Consider the following 22,031-nt stretch of genomic DNA (forward strand, 5'->3'; position numbering starts at 1 on the left):
ATTTTGTCTTTCATAGATACTCTGTCAGTTTTATCTTCTGTAAATGTTCTGAAAGCTGAACTAGAATTAAATAGGAGAGAGTCCAGGTTACACTGCCTCATAGGAATAACATGGCATTCAAATGCTAAATACAGTGTAAATCATGGCTATAGTATCTGATTAGGCAGACTCTAGGAAAAGCTCTTCTAGAAGACAGGCCTCCCTCTCGGTCTCTTGCTCTTTCCTTCCTCCTCCTTTCCCCATCCCACCCCTGCCTTGCTCATGGCCGGCCTCTACTCCTCTCCTCTACTCTTCTCTTCTCTTCTCTTCTCTTTCTCTCTCTCTCTCTCTCTCTCTCTCTGTGCCTTTCTCTGCCTCTGCTACCCTCTTAACTCCCCTCCCCATGCACTCTACTCTATATTATACCAATGTGCGGCTGGTCCCTCAGGGGGAAGGAGTGCCTCAGCATGGGCCTGTTGAGACACCCCCTTCCCCACATCTCACCACACCTCCATAGAACATATTCCCCCCTCTCTCTATCTTTTTATAAACATATCACTCTCTGGTGTTTCTGAAGACATCAACAGTGTACTCACATACATAAAATAAATAAATCTAAAAAAAAAATGTGGTTACCACTTAATAAAGAAAATATCTAATAAGAAAAAGAAAGAATATAGGCCCCAAACATGACAGGGAAAAAAAACAGAAAATGAAAAATGAAATAGCATAGGGCACTGTGTGTGGTACTGACGGTGGGGGTGTAGTACAATGATAGAGAGCTTGCAGAGCACACACCAGGACTGTGGTTCAATCCCTGACACAAAAGATTAAGTTCAAGTAACTTACAATTGGGAGCCATAAGAAACTTGCCTTACATACATGCATGTGTGTGTGTGTGTGTGTGTGTGTGTGTGTGTGTGTGTAGATATGGGTGGAGAGAGAGAGAGGAAGAGAGAGTGTTATGTAATATTTTAAATTAACTTTCCTCTTTTCATTTTGTCTTGAGACAGGTTCTCACTCTGTAGACCAGGCTAGGCCTAAAATTCACTATGTAACTCAGTCTAGCTACAATTCATGTCACTTATCCTGGTCCAGCCTATGTGTTTGGATAATACATTACAGGAATATGACAATACAACATGTGCTATTTCTGGTTTTTGTTTTTGTTTTTGCAGCATTATTTTGACTGGCCTATAACTCACTATATAGCTCAGGTTAACTTCAAACTCTATAGGGAAAACACTGGTAGAAATGTTTCCATATAATGGAAATGCTCAATGTTAAATCTGCATAGTAAATTTAAAGAATATTATTAGCAGTGAAAAAGAGGTAAACCCAGAAGTTAGGAGCTCATATAATTAGTACAGAGGACCCTTCTTTGGTTTTAAATTCCCAGGCCTAAAGGCTCAAAATGACCTGTAACCATGAGGGCTCTTAAAGGCCTCCGCAGGTCCTGCATTCACATACCCCACCCCCGCACCCCACACATACATACTTAAAATAATTTTTTTGTGGAAGGGAGATAGAGGCAGGAATTCACTTTTTTGTAGCTCTGGCTGGCCTGGAGCTCACTATGTAGATGAGGCTAGACTTGAACTCATAGAGATCTGCCTACTCCTGCCTCCTGAGTGCTGGGATTAAAGGCATCAATCACATCAGGTTGCGAGTAAAAATATTTTCTTAAAAGGCAAATATGGATGCATTAAAATTTCAACATCTCTTACACAAATGTATCCTTAAAGGCCAACAGTAGGTACTATGCAACCCTGAAAAACATACACAGCAAAAGCAAACCAATATATGAGTATACACATATTTAATTACTATAGAGTTGGGACACAGCTCAGGCAGAAAAGTGTTTGATATATATGTGTGAGGTCCTGAGTTCAATCCCCAGAACCCACATTAAAAAAAAAAAAATGCATTCAGCGTAGCAAACTTGTTACCCCAATGCTGGGGAAGTGGAGAGAGGCAGACCCCTGAGGCTCACTGGTCAGCTAATCTAGCCTATTCAGTAAGTAAGCACCAAGCCAATTCAATTAAGGGTGGCTCCTAAAGAATGTTACCTGAGATTGACCTCTGACCTCCCTCCCCACATAAACAAGTATACTCACACACGGGTACACCCACAGACCCACCCCCCACCACGGTATAATACAATTTGAATTGAATGGAAAATGTTTTACAGAAAAAGGTCCAGTTTCATGAGATTCACTCTGTAAGTGATCAGATATACATGCATGACTTGCATTATTTTAAGAAATATATTATCTTAAAACGAATTCACTATTTACCATCCATGCAGGTTAGAAGCTGGGCTACAATTCTTCGTTCCATATCTTTTGAAGCAACTTCTCTTTTGGGGGTAATTGCATCAATTTCATCAATGAAAACAATACATGGTGCATTTGACTAGAAATAAAAATAACAACAATATATATAAATAAATTCCCTATATTGGCAAATAACATTTATTTATTCTTTTGATTTTTAAAACTAGAAGGTTGCTGGGCGTGGTGGCGCACGCCTTTAATCCCAGCACTTGGGAGGCAGAGGCAGGCAGATTTCTGAGTTCGAGGCCAGTCTGGTCTACAAAGTGAGTTCCAGGACAGCCAGGGCTACACAGAGAAACCCTGTCTCGAAAAAACAAAAAAACAAAACAAAACAAAAAAAACAAAAAAAAAACCCTAGAAGGTTTAGTCCCCAAAAGACTAACCATGAACAAGGCATTCACAAGAATGCTTCTGATTGTTATCAGAGAACCAGATGCTTAAATAGAAGGATTGTGGTTTATGACATAATCTTCTGAAATTGTTCTGTAACTAGGCATATTTGTATGTTACAGAATATAAGCAGTAAATTTAATAGTTCTCAACTAAGCATAGTAGCACATGCTAAGAATTCTGGCACTTGGAAAGATCAAGACAAGACTTCAAGGATTTCCTAAGCAACATTTCTCTAACAAACAGCAACAAAGAGACATGTGCACGCACGCACACACACACACACGCACACACACGCACACACACACACACACACACACGCGCAAAAAGGATTAAGTGAAAAACAAAAACCTAGGCTTACAATCTCAATCTTTTTTAGTTACTCCACAGTCGAAACAGTGACATTTATTGTGCTAAAAGTCACACTGTCACTTTGAAATGACAGCAAGGAACATATACTTGGCCCATCACTAATGGCTCTCTTCACCTATTTTCCTCATGACAATGCTTGCAAAAAGCACTCATGATTGCTAGGTCAGTAAGTAACAAAGTTCAGAGCAAAGGTCTCAGAAAATAAACCCATTATTTTTTGTCAGTAACCTGGAAAACTCAGTGAAAAAGAGTAAGTGATGATCATGAGAACTTAGCCTAAGGGAAGGGGAACTTTAGAAAACACTACCCAGCCTGACAAGGTTCCACCATCCACTTGGATTAGGGGGTGAGTGTCAGAAATGAAGGTGTAAAACCACATGCTCACTCCACATCTGCATCAGGCACTGTATTTGCTCAGTCCTGCTTTACAGGGAGCTGTGACACGAACTCATGTCCTAAATATGCCACTTAACTTTGCATTCATGTTTGCCATTGTGTTTACCATATATACAAAAGTTTCCAAGTGTTACAGCTCTTTTTCAGTCGGGATCCCTCTACCCCTCCTCGCCGCTGTCCGAGTGACAAAGCTCCCCATGCCCAAGCCCCCACACACGCACCCAGGCTCGTATATCTGAATGCTTGGCCCCAGTTGGTGGAAGTGTTAGAGGATTAGGAAGTGTGGCCTTATTAGAGGAAGTGTGAAGAGCCTGAGAGGTTCTCAGTTGGTTTTCTCTACCTCATGCTTGTAGATTAGATGCATGCTCTCAGCTCCTGCTCCAGAGCCTGCCTGCCCGCTGCATGATGGGCATCAGCTCTGAAGGTTCAAGCCCCAAATAAACTTTCTGTAAGTTGCCTTGGTCATGGAGGCTTCTCAGAGCAACAGAAGAGTAAACTAAGACATGGTAACTATCTGCACCACTTATATCCGTTCTCTCAACCATCCTGGTACCGTTCGTGCCTCTCACTGTCAGTCTATATAACGAACCTGTCAGCTAACCTCTACTTCTCCCCATCTTAAAACTATTCTTCTTGCTGGGCACAGTGGCACAGCACAGCAAGGCAGAGGCGGACTCGTAAGTTTCAGGCCAGCCTGATCCACATAGTCTGTTCTAGACTACAAGGGCTAAACAGCGCAACTTTCTTTCAAAAATTAATCAACCACTCTTATAATTTATACTTATTATAAGTACCTAGTTACTTAGTAATATTGCTGCAAATACATTTCTCTCCTAATTTCACATCAGCTTCAGGTAGTTACAATGGTTATGTTTATGAGCAATTGTGTGCTTTAGATGCAAATAAAGACCTAACATTAAACCCAGTGTGGTGGCACACAACTGTAATTCCAGCACTTGGATAGAAATAGGAGGGTCCGCAGTTCAAAGTCATCCTCAGCCACACAGGAAGCTTGAGTCCAGACTGAGTGATGTAAACCCTGCCAGTTTTTAGTTTTAGTCACAGCGGTGACTCATGTCTGCTCAAGTGCAAATGTCATGACTACAGGACTCTTGCTACAATGTTAAAGGTTTTAATTCTTTCAGTTGGGCATGGTGGTGTACATCGATAATCACAGCACTTGGGGGGCTGAGGTTGAAAGGTTGGTTGTCAGGAATGTATTTAAGGCAGGCTAGATAACATGGCAACAACACACAACCTGGAAAAATGAGTGAATCTTCTGATTGTGAAAACTGGGTATTTTACCATTCCCATCGCATTGTGTGAGAGCACTGAACTGGTCCTTAGCGTTCGTTCCCAGTGAGAAGGCAGACATTTAACCACTGTAGTATATGCTCAAGATGGACTTTAACTGGATCCCAATATCCACTTCTAAACTGTATAATCTCTGTTATGAGAATCTTCTTTTCACCCCTCTAATCATATAAACAGCATTGATCCTGAGTCTTACGGTGATTGCATAACCCTAAGTATTATAATTATGATAATTCTTATGGTGTTTGCAAGTTGTTCAGTCAGACATAAGCTGGAAAGACAAAGTAAATGAAGTGACTTCAGGACAGTATGTTCTGAACTTTAACTCTGGGTATGGCAGCCCAAAGCTTGTCAGTATAAGCTTGTCACCTATATACTTGGTTTCATATGAAACATGACATAGCCAAGAGTCTATACCATTAAATTCACTTTAAATTTTGACCACTGAACGTTCGTACAAAAGGAAGGTCAGCAGGTGGGAAAGAATTCTAGCACAGAAAGGCAGACTCTACTGAAAGGGTGCAGCAGGCGATAAGCTCACGTAAGCACAGCTGACTCACCACAGCCTGGTCAAATAACTCACGGAGCTTCTGCTCAGACTCTCCAGAAACTCCGGACACAATCTCTGGAGCAGCCACTTTCAGAATCGGCAAGTCAAGTTCCTGTGCACATATCCAGAAAAGAAAGACCAAAGGTTAAATAAAACTTAACTTCCCCACAAACGTATTATGCAATCTTTCGTACCAAAATTGGGGAGGTTTTTTTAAGTTTTTAAAATATATTTATTGTTTATTGTGCATCCATTCATGTATGTGTGCAGGCATGCTTGTGCCACTGTGTACACATAGAGGTCAGAGGACAACCTGTCAACGTTGGTTTTCTCTTTCCACCTTGTTTGTTTCCTGTTTCAACAGAGGATCACCAAGCACGGTGGAAAGCCCCTTTAACCACTGACACATCTTTCTGGCCTCTACAATTTCCTAAGAAATTCCATCTCTATATGTGAGCCTAAAGACAAATACTACTTAAAAGTATGGAGAGATGGCTCAGCAGTAAAGAGCACCTACATGGCAGCTTACAATGGTCTGTAACTCCAGCTCCAGGGGATCCCATGCCCTCTTCTGACTTCCATGGACACCAGACATGCACACGGTACATAGACATACATGCAGGCAAAATACTCACAAACACAATACAATAAATAATCTCTTAAAAAAAAGAAAAGAAAATCAGCTGAGTGGTAATGGTGCACAACTTTGATCCCCACTCCCCACTCTGGAGGCAGAGCAGCTGGATCTTTGAGTTCGAGGCTAACATGGTCTAAAGAATGAGTTGAAGGACAGCCAGGGCTACAGAGAAAAATTCTGTCTTAAACAAACAAACAAACAAAACAAACATACCTATGGATTCACTCACCAAATGTAGTGGCTTACACCTATAATATCAGCACTTGTGAGACTAAAGTTTTGAGTTCAAGGTTGGCAGGCAAACAGTGTAAGGCCCTGTCTTTAAAGGAAATCTTGGGATTTACTCAAACAGAGAAATGCAAATGTTGCATTTATGGCCTACTATGCAGTGGCCATAAGACAGACAGATAGATTTATTTGTTTGTTTGTTTGTTTATATTTTTTGTTTTATATATAAGTACTCTGTAGCTGTCTTCAGACATACCAGAAGAGGGCATCAGAGTTCATTACAGATAGATGTGAGCCACCATGTGGTTGCTGGGATTTGAACTCAGGTCCTTCAGAAAAGCAGTTAGTGCTCTTAATAGCTGAGCCATCTCTCCAGCCTGACTGTTGTTTTGTTTGTTTTTGTTTTTCGAGACAGGGTTTCTCTGTGTAGCCCTGACTGTCCTGGAACTCACTCTGTAGACCAGGTTGGCCTTGAACTCAGAAATCCGCCTTCCTCTGCCTCCCAAGTGCTGGGATTAAAGGAGTGAACCACCGCTGCCCAGCAACAAATTTATTTTTAAAAAGACAAATCAAGTTGCTTTTAACAAGTGAGTTTGTTCTATTAATGACTAGAATAATATGCTACTCTGCTAGAAAGTTCCTTGGACTTATACTTTATCATGAAATAAGTTTCCAAAAAATTTGATAGGACAGAACTGCTAACTCTTTATTTTGCAAAATAAGTGTCTTTTTGTGTTTGTGAGTGCAGAGGTGGATGTGGTTGATATAAGAAGAAATATACAGTTTAAAGCCAAAGATAGCTTTAAACTTACAATTGTGCCTTAGTCCAAACAACACTGGACTAATACAAACCTAACTGATCTTTTAAAAACTATTTTAGAAGGGCATTTTAACAGTGGAAATTTTAAATAAATTTAGTTCCAAGAGAAAACCATTATTTTGCATATTTTGCTGATTTTAAGAATGACTAGGATAAAAGAGAAGCAGCTCCAATGCAAACTAAATGTTTAGCTTTACAATTACGCTATTTTTGCTTCCTACCCAAGTTTTGTCACAGACACAATACTTGCATCCATTAAAAAGCAGCCCCAGCAGCGTAAGCAGCAGCATGAAAAGGTAAATGAACCAAGCTGAGGCTGGGATGGCTCAATCTGCGTAACGTGCTTGGCAGCATGAGAACCTGTGTCTGGAACTACGGTGCAGATGGGAAGGCAGGCAGTGAGCTCCACATCTGTAGCCCCAGCACAGGCAGGGTAAAGGACAGCTCCAAGGGGCTGGAGAGATGGCTCAGCAGTTAAGAGCACTGACTGCTCTTCCAGCGATCCTGAGTTCAAATCCCAGCAACCACATGATAGCTCACAACCATCTGTAATGAGATCTGATGCCCTCTTCTGGTGTGTCTGAAGACAGCTACAGTGTACTCATATAAATGAAATAAATAAATCTTAAAAAAAAAAAAAAGGATGGCCCCTGGTTTTGCTAGGCTGCAGACCTAGCCAAATCAAGTGAGCCAGGCTCAAACAGAAACCCTTGTCTCAAAACAACAAAAAGACAATGAGGAAGATGATGAGGGAGGAAGAAAGAGAGGGAGAGGAGGGAGAAGGGGAATCTCTTACTGATTAAATTTGCTTCCTAAAGAGATACCAGGTCTAATTGGAATTGACCAAAGACACAAACAAACAAAACAAACAGAAATGCAGCAACAACTAGCCTCACCCCTGCTATTGCGTGTGCAAGTAATGTCTTCCCACAGCCTGGTGGTCCATGCAGGAGAACTCCACGAGGGGGCACGACACCAAGGTGCTGGTATACCTCTGGATGGCGCATGTGTATGAGCATTTTGCAGACTTCCTGCCAAGGAATAAGCATAAAAGATGTCTTCCTCAGCTCGAGAAAGAAAGAATCAAAGTAGAATGAAATGCCCCAACACCAAAATATACTAAACAGAAGACAGGCTTTAGGCTTTGCTTTGAGCTGAGTCCCAGCATTTAATGCTATGTACATAATTTCTGCTACATTTCCATGCTTTATTTCCTAAACTATAAAAATATCTCACAAAATACCACAAAAAGTAACTAACAGTAACTGTAACAGAGAAGACAGTAGAAAGCTGCCGTGATCACTATTAATGTCATTATTGTTAGTACTGTCAGAACAGTGTGACTTACAAGGCATGCACTTCACACACATTAGAACTAAAGATGTGAAGACAGAAAGCTTAGTACCCTGAAGGTTCAGGTTTGCTCACCTCACCTTCCCAATCTTTTTTTCTGCACTTACTTCACATTAAAAACCAAAGGACTGGAGAGGTGGCTGGGGTGAAGAGCACTGGCTGCTCTTGCAGAGAATCTGCGTTTGTTTCCTAACATCTACATGATGGCTCACACGTGTCTGTTAAAATCAGTTCCAGTGAATCTGACAACTTCTTCCAACCTCTGAGGGCACCAGGCATGCAACAGGTACACAAACATACATGCAAGCAAGCAGAACACCTATATACATTTTTGTTTTCATTTAAATTAAAAATAGGCAGGCTTTGTTAGTGTAAATGGTTAACAATATACACATTGCATTTAATGTTATTTCTCAATTGGCACTAACTTTTAATGTTGCATCATTGCCTCCAACATCTTCAAACTTCACATTGGAAATCTGCAACTCTGTACTCCTTGCTTTGGCTGTTAAAAAACAAAAAAGGTAAAGAGATTAGTGATTCCATACAAAAATACAACTAAAGAACCGTTAGATAAAAAAATGTTTTTCAACTAGGTTTTCCCACATACAAACAGTTCTCAAACAAAACAATTCAAAATACCCACACCACTGCCACCGACAGCTCACCCACACCACAGCCATCGACAGCTCACCCACACCACTGCCACCGACAGCTCACCCACACCACAGCCATCAACAGCTCACCCACACCACTGCTACTGACAGCTTACCTTTCTTTTGCAGAAGAGCTTCTATTTCTCCATCTACTTCTTGAAGATTCTCTGTTTTTCTTTTGTTTCCTTTGCCCTTTGCCCTACCTTTCCTTTTCTTATCACTTTCCAAAAGAGAAGAGTCTTTTAAAATCTGGGGAGAAAATACAAAAATTCTGTATTTCAGATTACAATGCTAACAGATGTTTCTTCAAGGACAGCTATATCCATTTGTGCTATAGCACTGCTAACTACTCGCAATCTCTTTGCTCAAGGATTCTGCCTTCTTTCAGAAACCTGAAAGCTTAAATTTTTTATTTGATAATTTTTTTCTCACCTGTGCCAGTTAATCTCTTCTAAAAGACTTGAGGCATATAAACATCAGGTTCTTACCAATTATAATAATGTTCTTGATAGTTGAATACTTGTAGCTTAAAGTAAAGATACTGGGGAACAGCCCACTAATAGTGTAAATGGAAAACCTGCAACCTCAACACTTTGGAGTAAAAACAGAAGAATCTGTTTAAGGCATTTTTAGCCTCATAACAATTTCAAAGTTAGACTAGGCTACAAAAAAAAACCCTATTTCAAGGGCTGAAGAGATGGCTCAGCGGTTAAGAGCACTGACTGCTCTTCCAGAGGTCCTGAGTTCAAATCCCAGCAACCACATGGTGGCTCACAACTGTCTGTAATGAAATCTGATGCCCTCTTCTGGTGTGTCTGAAGATAGCTATAGTGTACTTACATATAATAATAATAATAATAATAATAATAATAATAATAATAATAATAGCCTATTTCAAGATCCAAAATCAAAACAAAATAGGTCTCAGTTTGTAAAGTATCATAAAATCATGAGGTCTGAGTTCAGACCCCTCCCCACCCACACATAAAAAGCTGTGTGCAATGAGGTCGGTCTGTAATGCCAGTGCTGGCAAGGCAAAGACAAGAGGGTGCTATAGCTATATGCCTATAGACAAGAGGGTGCTATAGCTATATGCCTATAGACAAGAGGATGCTATAGCTATATGCCTATAGACAAGAGGATGCTATAGCCTATAGACAAGAGGATGCTATAGCTATATGCCTATAGACAAGAGGATGCTATAGCTATATGCCTATAGACAAGAGGATGCTATAGCTATATGCCTATAGCTTGCTGGTGAGCCAGGATAGCACAACTAGAAAGCCTCACATTTAGTGAGATATTTTGAGATCACAGACATCCCCTTTTCCGTGTGTGCTTTAAGTTTATTCTGTTGTTTTTGTTGTTATTACAGGGTTTCTCTGGGTAGCCCTGGCTGTCCTGGAATTCACTCTGAAACCAGGGTAGCCTTGAAACTCAGGCATGAGTCACCAGTGACCGGCTGACTGTTCTTTCTCAAAGAAAAGGTAGAGAGCAATTGAGAGACATCTGACATTGCTCTCTGGTATGTGACTCACACATGCATTTGCAAATAAACACGCTCATGTGCACGTAGGCACACATGAAAGAATCCGCCAGACCAAGGCTTGGTGCTGAGAAACGAGTTACAGCAGCACTGTTCAGGAGAAGCACATCACAAGTCACACATGTTGTATATATCACTGTGTACACCTCACAGCACACTAACAACACACACTTAAATGTAGACAATAAAGAGGCATTTCATAGGTGCAAACTACTGAACCCAGAGCCTTACATATTCTAAGCACTAAATGAACCACTGAGCCACACTCATCTACCAACAAATCTATTTTAATTAACACACCCCGAACACTCTCCTTTCAACACAGTTAATACAAGAAGTTACTAATGAGCAGAGTCCCAGCAGTCAGGAGGCAGAAGCAGGACTGCCTCAAATTTAAGGCAGCTCAGTCTATAGGACAAGTTCCAAGGCAACCAGCAACATGTCTAAGCTCAGCTGCTAATGAGGTGGTTTGTTTTGTTTTTTTGTTTTGTTTTGTTTTTTGAGACAAGATTGTAGCTGACAATTTTGGATTGTTTTCTTTGAAAAACACAGAAATATTATGGGAATATGCTTTAGGGTTTTTTTTTGTTTTTTGTTTTTTTGTTTTTGTTTTTTCGCACCACCACACCCAGCTCATGCTTTTGTTTTAATGCTAAGTGTGGGATACTGGTTTCAGTTTGTCCACAACATCTGACTACGATTTGCCTTATGCTCTAACAGGCGTGATTTTGCCAGCATCAGTTTTTGAGATAGTGTTGACGTTTGAAATTCTGGGTACTTTTCAGAGATCATATAAAATGCTAGGGTCCCCAAGAGGTGTGGTGGGTTGTTGGTTGTTTGCTATTGGTGTGGTCTGTTAAGTAGTCCTATGCAAGAAGAAAGAAGAAACTAGATATTCTGATAGCAAAGATCAGACTTGCCCTATGGAACCAGTTGCCCCTAGTCAGCAGAAAACAGTCTAATGATAACACCCCCTTTCCTTTCTACCCCTTTTTCTTTCCTATCTAGTTTAAGGGGTTGAAAGGGTGGAAGAAAGAAGAACCCACAAAGTAGCCAAAGTTAGCAAAAAGAGACAGCTACACAGGGTTTCTCTGTGCAGCACTGTCTTGAAACTCGCCCTATAGTCTAGGCTGACCTCGAACTCAGACAGATCTGGCTGCCTCTGCTTCCCAAGTGTGGGATTAAAGGTGTTTGCTACCAGTACCCAGCACTAATGATATTTTATACTGTGCTTTTAATTAACTCTTCACATGCCAAATATACTGAAAATTTGTAGCACATCCTAATTTGGACACAAAATTTTCAAGGGTAATTTATGACTTAGATTTTACAAAATTTATACTTGGAAAAGTTGATCCCTACATCTAATTGTTTCAAATATATTTGAGAGGCAGGCGGATTTCTGAGTCTACAGAGTGAGTTCCAGGACAGCCAGGGCTATACAGAGGAACCCTGTCTCAAAAAAAAAAAAAAAATTCTAGGGGGAAGAGGGGGTACAAAGACAGACTAGTTAGCTAGCTTAATTGGCGTTGTAGATACAGTAAGAACTTGCTGTCACTGAGGAACAATGGGGGGCTGGGGGGGAAACACACACGGACAATGACACCAAGAAACACCAGGGTAGCCAGACTGGTCTACTGAGTGAATTCCAGGACAGCCAGGGCTATACAGAGAAACCCTGTCTCAAAACAAAACAAAAAACAAAAGCAAATAAACAACAACAGAAAAAGAAGAAACAGCAGGGAAACAAAATCACACAGGGCTTTGTGGGCTTTTGATGCGAGACTGAATGAAGCCACTACAGGACTGAAATATTTGAATCCTATTGTGGTTTGGGTATGAAGTATCCCCCCAGCTCATATGTTGAAGACTGGTCCCCAGGGCATGACTGGATAATGAGGGTACTAGGTTCATCAATGGACTGATCCACTTATGAGTTCACAGCTAAACAGTTATCAGAATAGAGTCACTGCAGAGTGGTAGATGTCACCGAACAAATCCTGGAAACTGTGGCCAGGATTTGTTGTCACTGCTTCTTGGTTTGCTGAGGTGAGCTCTGTTCTATGATGCTCTGTTCACCACGCTGTTACACCTCTCAGGGAGAAGCAGCACTAAGTCAGCCAACTCGGTCCTTCCTCCTTGAAGCTGTTTCTCAGGCATGTCCCACTGCCAATAAGGCTGACACAAACGGTACTGACCCAACAAGTCAGGAAAAGGTATCCACATGTGAAAAGTGGAGTAGAGGAACAAGATGCAGATCACACGCAGAAATCTACTCTATAGGATTTTTTTTTTTTTTTTTTTGTGACAGGGTTTCTGTCCTTGAACTCACTCTGTAGACCAGGCTGGCCTCAAACTCAGAAATCTGCCTGCCTCTGCCTCCCAAGTTCTGGGATTAAAGGCGTGCACCACCACTGCCCAGCTTCTACTCAATAGTTAAGGCAATAATAAAGATGCCGGACAGAGTAATAACAACAGAAGTAGTCAACAGTGATAATGTTTTCTGTGTATTTCAAAGTATTTGTGATGTAAAACAGAGTATACATACCTGCTTGATACTACGTTCAGTGAAAAGATTGCAATATACTCCAACTACATGGAACTAACTTTCAATATAAAAATACCTGAATCTCAGAATCCTGCTTTTTAGAGTTGCTTTGGTCATCTGATAGGTCCAAGGGAAGACTTTCTTTCTTTCCACCGGGAGTTTTGTCAATAAACCATCCTCCCTCAGATTCTCGGGCAGGGGTCTTCAATGGCACGGAGCCCGTTTTAGACGTCAGCAATGGCGTGGAAGTGGTGGCTTCTCTCTGTCCCCACTTCGGAGTGGTTGAAACAGACTCTGAGTTTCCTCTCCGATACAAAGAGAGCAGGGAGCTGTTCATGGGATTTGCTGACTGACAGAAACACGATTTTAGTTATTCAACAAGTCTTGAAGCTCTAGTACCTAAACTAAAAAACTTTGTGTATTTTGCTTTAAACAACTTCTCTCAAAACATTTATATTTTGAATACATAGGTTGTCAGTTATAAAACTCCCAAACAAACTTTTACTATCTGAAACTACTAAACCACTCTTGGCTAACAGAGAACCATGCCAATACATAATTGGTGATCAAATAAAATCAAGAGGTATGAAAATGAACTGGTAATCAGTGAGTCACTACTATCTCAATTCAATACTGGATCAAATATAATGGAGTACTGCAATCACTGTGTTAGTAATTCAAAGCCTCATTTACCAAGAAGGAAAAACTAAGAAGTTACCTATAAGTAGCCTGGCCCATTTTGATGCATCTTTTTAGTTCAGCCAGTCATTAGTAATGCTGCCTTCCTGGCAGGAAGTATGGCCATTTCCTCCTTTTTTTGTTTTGAAACAGAGACTCAATACATAGGACTGGCTGGCCTAGAACTTGCTACATAGAACACGCTGGCCTAATACTCAGAGATTTGCTTGCTTCTGCTTCCCAAGTGCTGATATTAAAGGTCATACAAACCTGTTGAGATTTTTTATTATTGTCTCCCTTAAAATTCTAATCTGCCTTTAGTTTTGGCCATTGTTTTTACTGCTATTCCTTTATTATACAAAAATAAGTACTGAAAGAATGATTAAATCATCGATGGTGTGTATACGAAGCATTCAATTATATATTGATATAGATGGACACGGTCCTTTATTCTATTTTTGGCGTTTTTTTCTAAGAGTATCTTTTTTTTTTTTTTTTTTTAATTTATTTATTACATGTTAGTACACTGTAGCTATCTTCAGACACACCAGAAGAGGGCATCAGATCTCATTACAGATGGTTGTGAGTCACCATGTGGTTGCTGGGATTTGAACTCTGGACCTTCGGAAGAGCAGTCGGGTGCTCTTACCCACTGAGCCATCTCACCAGCCCCTCTAAGAGTATCTTAAAGAATAAAAAATTGTGGCTAGGAGATGGTTCAGCAGTTAAGAACACTGGCTATTTTTTTTTTTTTTTTTTTGGTTTTTTGAGACAGGGTTTCTCTGTGTAGCCCTGGAACTCACTTTGTAGACCAGGCTGGCCTTGAACTCAGAAACCCGCCTGCCTCTGCCTCCCCAGTGCTGGATTAAAGGCGTGTGCCACCACTCCCGGCTACACTGGCTACTCTTGAAGAAAACCAAAGTTCAGTTCCTAGGACCCACACAGTAGCTCCTAACGCCAGTATAAGGGTACATCCTCTTCTGACCTCAGGCACCAGGTGTGCATCTGATGCACATATATACATGCAGATAAAATAGTCATACACATAAAATAAAAATAAATAAATCTTTAAAAAAAGAAAGAAATCAGGGCTGGAGAGATGGCTCAGCGGTTAAGAGCACTGACTGTTCTTCCACAGGTCCTGAGTTTAATTCCCAACAATCACATGGTGATTCACAACCATCTATAATGGGATCTGATGTCCTCTTCTGGTGTGTCTGAAGACAGCTACAGTGTTCTTATATGAATAAAATGAGTAGAAAGAAAGAAAGAAAGAAAGAAAGAAAGAAAGAAAGAAAGAAAGAAAGAAAGAAAGAAAGAAAGGAAGGAAGGAAGAAAGAGAGGGAGAGAGAGAAAGAGAAAGAGAAAGAGAGGAAGGAAGGAAGGAAGGAAGGAAGGAAGGAAGGAAGGAAGGAAGGAAGCAAGCAAGCAAGCAAGCAAGCAAGCAAGCAAAGTGGGCTCATTGAATGTTTGTCTTACCTGTGGATCTGGGTAATCTTCCATGTTCGAATCATCATCAGAATAGCTTTCAGTGTACCTGAGAATTTTAAAAAAGAGAGAGAGAAAGAAAGAAAAAATGTTTTGAAGTCCTTTCTCTGATAATCTGAAAAATTACTATACCAAAGAAGTCAATATATTAAGGTAAAACATTGGCTATGAGTCCAAAGGCTGAGAGCTAGAGATGCCTTACACTGAACAGAACTTGCTGCTCTCACAAGAACAGATTTGGTTCCTATCACAATGACCTCTAACTCCATCTCACAAGGTATCTGATGCCCTCTTCTTGCCTCCTTGGGCCCCAACATTCACATGGCATTCACTAATACAGTCACACTCACTAATATGAATAATTAAGAAAGAAAGAAGAAGCAAACCCCTCAGGTCAGTGTACCATCATCAGAGAAGCTCCTTCCTGTTGCACATGGGAATCAATACAGAGAAACCATCATGTGCAGTGGGAGAGACTTTGGAGCACTCAGTTTCAAATGCATTGTCTTCCCCAAATCCCTCCCTCAAGGCTCAGCAATCTAAGTAGAGAGGAGGCAGAAAGATGCCAAGAGCCAGAGGTAGCGGATGCCTCCAAGTAAACAGTGTCTTCCAGACACAGCAGCACTGAAGCACGTGTGAACTCACAGACTATGGCAGCACGCACAAGACCTGCACAGGTTCAAACTGGACAAAATCCCACCACTAAAAAGGGGCGTGAACAAGAGCCAATGGTATCTACTAGCAAAGAGAAAACGTCTTCTGCCTGTGGAGAAGTTCCCTCCAATGGAATACCACTGGGTAGGTTAACCACACTCCAGAGAAAGCCCATGACTGAGACTAGTCAGGTAGCAAACACAAATGAACTCTAAGGTTGCTCTGTGGAGCTTTTTGTTTGTTTTGATTTTCATTTTATGTTTGAGAGGGAGAGAGAAAAGGAACACAAAGCTAGGTGGTAAGGAGGCAGGGAGAATCTAGGAAAAACTGGAGAAAGGGGAAAACATGATCAAGATACAATATATTAAAGATTTTAAATTAAAAAAACAAAACAAACAGTTAAAATAAATCTTACGAAAAAAGGGATATTCTGATCAAAGAAACTGGAATTTAAAAATCTATTTTAAACAGCCAGGCATTGTTGGGTAAGCCTTCATTCCCAGCATATAGGAGACAGAAGAAACCCTGATATACATAACATTCAAGGATAGCCAGGACTACACAGAGAGACCCTGTCTCAAAACTAAACTAGAAATCCATTTTAACCAGCTAGAACCTGTGCTTAATGCCTCTGAAGGTCAGCTTTCTTACCTATCAAATCATAAGGAATGTCTCACTGGGGATTTTGTTGATTCTATTGTTTTTTAAATGTGTATATGTGCTTTGCCTGAATGTATGCATATGCACTGTGTGTGAGGGGCACCAAGAGGCCAAGTAGGTATGGATGCCCTGGAACTATAGTTACAGACAGCTGAAGGGGCCATGTAAGAACTGGGATCAAACTTAGTTCCTCTGGAAAAACTGAGCTATTGCTCCAGCTCTAGAAATGTTTTCATTTTTAACATGAGTGTTCCAGCCATAACATATTTAAACATCAAAATTTACTGCCATCTTTTAATATACCTGGTATTATATTAAAGTAAAAAATGAGAAAGATGAGACAACTATATTTGGTAATACAACACAGTACATTACTTCCAGTGCCACATGATATAAAGATTACAGTAAATCTCTATAACCAGAGGCTAAGAAGACACTCGGCGGGCGTGGTGGCACATGCCTTTAATCCCAGCACTCGGGAGGCAGAGGCAGGTGGATCTGAGTTCAAGGCCAGCCTGGTCTACAAAGTGAGTTCCAGGACAGCCAGGGCTATACAGAGAAACCCTGTCTCGAAAAACCAAAAAAAAAAAAAAGACACTCGGAAGGGACCTAAGAAGGAACAAGAAAGACTGACATCTTCACAGACTTTTTCACATGGCTGAGTGGGATTTGTGAAACAGAAATGAATACTCAAGTTACACAGTCAAAATGAAACTCAAGTTACACAGGGACTACAGAGCAATCAATACGGCTGGAGGAAACACAACGTAAGGTAGGAAGTGTTCAGCACAGTTGCAATGCTGGCCAAGAAGAGGCACCGACCATGTTCTCAGTATGAACGTGGAACCACAGGAAAGACGATCTACAGTACTTACTCATCCTCTTCATCTTGTCTTGCTCTTTTTGCCAGATGTCCATCTTCTAGTTCTTTAAGATTCTTAAGTTCTTTCTCACTACTAATTATGCTAAATACTGAAACAAGTGAACAATAAAATGCCAAGTTAAAATAATTATTTCTCTGACTGTTGATAATTGTGCTTAAACAGTGAAAGACTCACCTTTTTCTACCTGAATCCTGAAAGCATTTCTTTTTCTTCGACCATAATCTACACTGGGGAAAAAATAATTTTAGCATACAGTTTTTACAAATATTTTCCACTAAATATTATTGGGTATATTTGTAAACTGTCTTGTGCTACTCTGAGACCAAAATAGGGTCGCCTGTCTTAGACTCAAGACAGGGACTAACCCTAGCTAGCTTGGAATATGCTAAGAAATCCATCTGCTTCCTGAGTGCTGGGATTAAATGATCATACAGCCCAATTACACTGGCTTTTTTGTTTTGTTTTTGATGTTTGAGACAATGTTACTAAGTAGTACAGGCTAGACTCAAACTCCAGATTCCAAGGAAGTACTGAGATTATAGGTGTAGGCCACTATGTCCAGCTGACAAGGACATTTTAGAAGGAAATAGGTCAGCTAACTTTTAAAATATTCCTTTTCTAGATTGACCTCACATCTCTTTATTATTAAATTCAAGTTCAAACATTTATTTGTATGCTAAAGATAGTACACAAGTTTCATAACAGTTTATTTCTGTGTAAATTCTTTTCCTCCCCTCCCCTGCCTCCTTTTTTTAAGAGACAAGGCCCTGGCTCTCACAGAAAATCCACCTGCCCCTGCCTGGGTGCTAGGTTTAAAGGCGACCAATACCATGCATGCCTTTAAGGAATATAAATTACTCATACTGGGTATTTTAGTGAATTCCTGTAACCCCAGAACTCAGGTGGAAGAGGCAAATGGATGGATCTCAGTGAGTTTAAAGATAGCCTGATCTACATAGTAAGTAATCAGTCAGCCACAGCTACATAATGAAACTCTGTCTCAAAAACAAAACAAATTCGACCCTAGGACCCATATGGTGAAAGGAGAACACAGACTGGTGCAAAGCTGCCTTAACTCCACAGGTGTACCCTGGCACATGTGTGTGTCTCTTTCTCTCTCTCACAAACACATGCACACAGAAAATGTAATTTTAAGAATTTTCAGGAAGATACTTGTAGCTAAGATGGCTCAGTAGATAAAGTGCTTGTGCAAGTGTGAGGACCTGAGTCAGACGCCAAGACAGTTGTAGGCAGACAACAAAGGGACTGAAGTCCCAGAAACTGGCCGGCCAGGTAGCCTGGAGTAAAAAATAAGAGAGTTGGAGAGATGTCTGAGGAGTTAATAGCATGTCTGCTCTTCCACAGGATCTGGGTTCAAATTCCAGCACCCACATGGCAGCTCACACTGTATCCATTCCTCTGTTGAGGGACATCTGGGTTGTTTCCAGCTTCTGGGTATTATAAATATGGCTGCTATGAACATAGTGGAGCATGTGTCCTTATTACATGTTGGAGCATCTTCTGGATATATCCCAGGAGTGGTATACCTGGGTCCTCAGGTAGTACTTTGCCCAATTTTCTGAGGAGTCACCAGACTGATTTCCAGAGGGCTTGTACCAGCTTGCAATCCCACCAGCATGCAGGAGTGTTCCTCCTTCTCCACATCCTCGCCAGCATCTGCTGTCACCTGAGTTTTTGATCTTAGCCATTCTGACTGCTGTGAGATGGAATCTCAGGGTTGCTTTTGATTTGCATTTCCCTGATGACTAAGGATGTTGAACATTTCTTTAGGTGCTTCTCAGACATTCGAGATTAGTCAGTTGAGAATTCTGTTTAGCTCTGTTCCCCATTTTTAAATAGGGTTAAGTGGTTCTCTGGAGTCTAACTTCTTGAGTTCTTTGTATATACTGGATATTAGCCCTCTGTCAAATGTGAGATTGGTAAAGATCTTTTCCCAATTTGTTGGTTGCCATTTTGTCCTACTGACAGTGTCCTTTGCCTTATAGAAGCTTTGCAGTTTTATGAGGTTGCATTTGTTGATTCTTGATTTTAGCGCATAAGCCATTGGTGTTCTGTTCAGGAACTTTTCCCTGTGCCCATGTGTTTGAGCATTTTCCCCCACTTTCTCTTCTGTAAGATTCAGTGTATCTGGTTTTGTGTGGAGGTCCTTGATCCACTTGGACTTGAGCTTTGTACAGGGAGATAAGAAATGGATCAATTTGCATTCTTCTACATGTTGACTGCCAGTTGAACCAGCACCATTTGTTGAAAATGTTGTCTTTTTTCCACTGGATGGTTTTAGCTCCTTTGTCAAAGATCAAGTGACCATAGGTGTGTGGGTTCATTTCTGGGTCTTCAATTCTATTCCACTGATCTACTGCCTGTCACTGTATCAATACGATGCAGTTTTTAATCACTATTGCTCTGTAGTACAGCTCCTTCAAGACTTTCAATTATTAAACCATTCATTCATGATAGTGAAAAACCCAAGTTTAGCTACCTAAGCTGGAACCTATCTGCCATTTATGTAAACCCATTTTAAATAGGTTTCTTTTTTTTTAAAAAAGACGTTTTTTTTTTTGTATATGAGTACACTGTAGCTGTCTTCAGACATACCAGAAGAGGATATCAGACTCTATTACAGACAGTTGTGAATCACCATGTGGATGCTGGGAATTGAACTCAAGATGTCTAGAAGAGCAGTACGTGTTAACTGCTGAGCCATCTCTCTAATCCCCCATTTTGAATAGTTTTAAAAGAACTGAACTTTTAAAGAATACAATTATTTTACAAATTGAGAGATTTCACTGTTGTTCTTTATTCAGCCTGAAACCTTCATTCCTCAGTTTTCTAGGTGATGGGATTACATATGGCTACCAGGCCTGACTCACATTCCTTGATAGAGCCTGAAAGTTGAGGAAGAAATGCTTGATTGCTTTAATATTCTGATGAAACAGAAAAGGAAGTACAACAACAACAGCTCTATCTCCTGGCCAATTGAAGAGTTATTAATGGATGAAAAGAAACCATTTCCTCTGGTAAAAGGAATTAACACTGTATATATAGTCACTGTATATATAGACTATAGATGTTTTTATGACTGACTTAAGGTCCAGGTTTATGAATTGGTAAGATGATGCTAGCAACCACTGAAATCAATTGAAAAATTAAGGAAGTCGGACTATTTAAAACTAGGTGTGTGTGGGGGGGGGGGGGGATCAAGGATTTAGCAGCACACCTCTTTACCTGTACAGTCTTTGCAAGTCGGATGCTAAGATTCCAGTGTCCACATATTTGCCACATCTGTTACTACTGAGGTACTGAAAGAGAAAATATGACAATTAACTTAGACATTTTAACTAATAAATAAGAGGTTGAGTTATTCCAACACATAATTCAATATAAATTCTTAAGCAATAAAGTGTACCACAAAATAAAAAAGCATATCATGAACATAATTTTTTTTTAAGTACCACATCAGCCAGGCTTGGGTAGCGCACCCCTTACATCCAAGCACTCAGGAGGCAGAGGCAGTCGGATCTCTCTGAGTTTGAGGCAAGTTTGGTCTACAAAGAGTTTCAGGGCTGTCAGAGCCACGCAGGCTATACCTTCAATAAACCATCTCTGTCTGAGATCGGTGTTTGTATAGTTTGTAGGGTGACTCCTGGACCCCAACACAATCGAGCGTTTACGCTTTAACAACTGGATGAAAGGTGGTGTCAATTCCAGCGCCCACATGGCAGCTCACAACTGTCCATAACTCCAGTTCCAGGGGATCTACACCCTCACACAGACGTATGTGCAGACACAACATCAAAGCATATAAAATAAAATGCTAGTAAAATAAAAATACTCTATTTTTCTTTTAAAGGCAAAACCTGGGGCACTGAGCAGAGGTAGCTAGGAAACTGGCTATAGAAAAATTCAAGAGACTCTGTCTCAAAACAGTAACAAAAAGTAGGTGAGTACATTTTTTAGGTAAAGAATAACTTAACTCTAAGGCCTGTTGACTTTAAGGTGGCCCACACCTTTAATCCCAGAACTAGGAAGGCAGAGAGGAAGGAAGAGGCCAGCCTGGTCTACAGAAGGAGTCCCAGAACAGCCTGGGCTACACAGAGAAACCCTGACTCGGAAAAGAAAAACAAAATGAAACCAACAGTAAAACATACAAATTTGGGTCACAGGGTAGCTCATACTTAAAGGTGTTAGGCTGAATGAGATCTAGTAAAAAGTATGGAGGTGAGAAAGGAGTAAGAAGGAGCTGGAGAGATAGATGGCTTAGCCGTTAAGAGCAGTGACTGCTCTTTCAAGGTCCTGAGTTCAAATCCCAGCAACCACATGGTGGCTCACAACCGAAGACAGCTACAGTGTACTTACATCTAATAAATAAATAAATCTTTTGAAAGAAAGGAGTATGAAGAAAGAAGGGATACAAGAAGCCCAGAGAATTGAAAACTTAAGAGAACTTTCGAACCCCAAAATAAGCAAGGACGGCAGATCAAGGAAAAACAATCTAAGTTCTTGAAACTCCAATTTTTAAAA

At 40.5% G+C, this 22,031-nt stretch overlaps 1 protein-coding gene across 8 annotated transcripts in view; it reads right to left on the reverse strand.

Annotated features, from left to right (window-relative positions):
* Nvl (nuclear VCP-like) overlaps nt 1-22,031 on the reverse strand; it is a 57,077-nt gene that overhangs the window by 34,453 nt on the left and 593 nt on the right. For 4 of the 8 annotated variants that reach the window (XR_003946443.1, XR_373614.4, XR_003946442.1 and 1 more), the window contains exons 2-11: nt 20,736-20,809; nt 17,664-17,716; nt 17,481-17,577; nt 15,283-15,340; nt 13,202-13,474; nt 9,148-9,280; nt 8,804-8,880; nt 7,919-8,053; nt 5,348-5,449; nt 2,277-2,394 (exon numbers count right to left, since the gene is read on the reverse strand). Coding sequence is in view for 5 of the 8 variants with exons in the window: in NM_026171.2 (NP_080447.1) it covers nt 2,277-2,394; nt 5,348-5,449; nt 7,919-8,053; nt 8,804-8,880; nt 9,148-9,280; nt 13,202-13,474; nt 15,283-15,340; nt 17,481-17,577; nt 17,664-17,716; nt 20,736-20,809 (1,120 nt within the window). In the remaining 3 variants the exon portion in view is untranslated. Of the gene's footprint in view, nt 1-2,276; nt 2,395-5,347; nt 5,450-7,918; nt 8,054-8,803; nt 8,881-9,147; nt 9,281-13,201; nt 13,475-15,282; nt 15,341-17,480; nt 17,578-17,663; nt 17,717-20,727; nt 20,810-22,031 lie in introns of all 8 variants that reach the window. The other 4 variants (XM_006496964.4, XM_030242438.1, XM_011238856.3 and 1 more) reach the window with 4 other exon arrangements.

The sequence above is a fragment of the Mus musculus genome, chromosome 1 (assembly GCF_000001635.26).
Source record: "Mus musculus strain C57BL/6J chromosome 1, GRCm38.p6 C57BL/6J".
Lineage (NCBI taxonomy): Eukaryota > Metazoa > Chordata > Mammalia > Rodentia > Muridae > Mus > Mus musculus.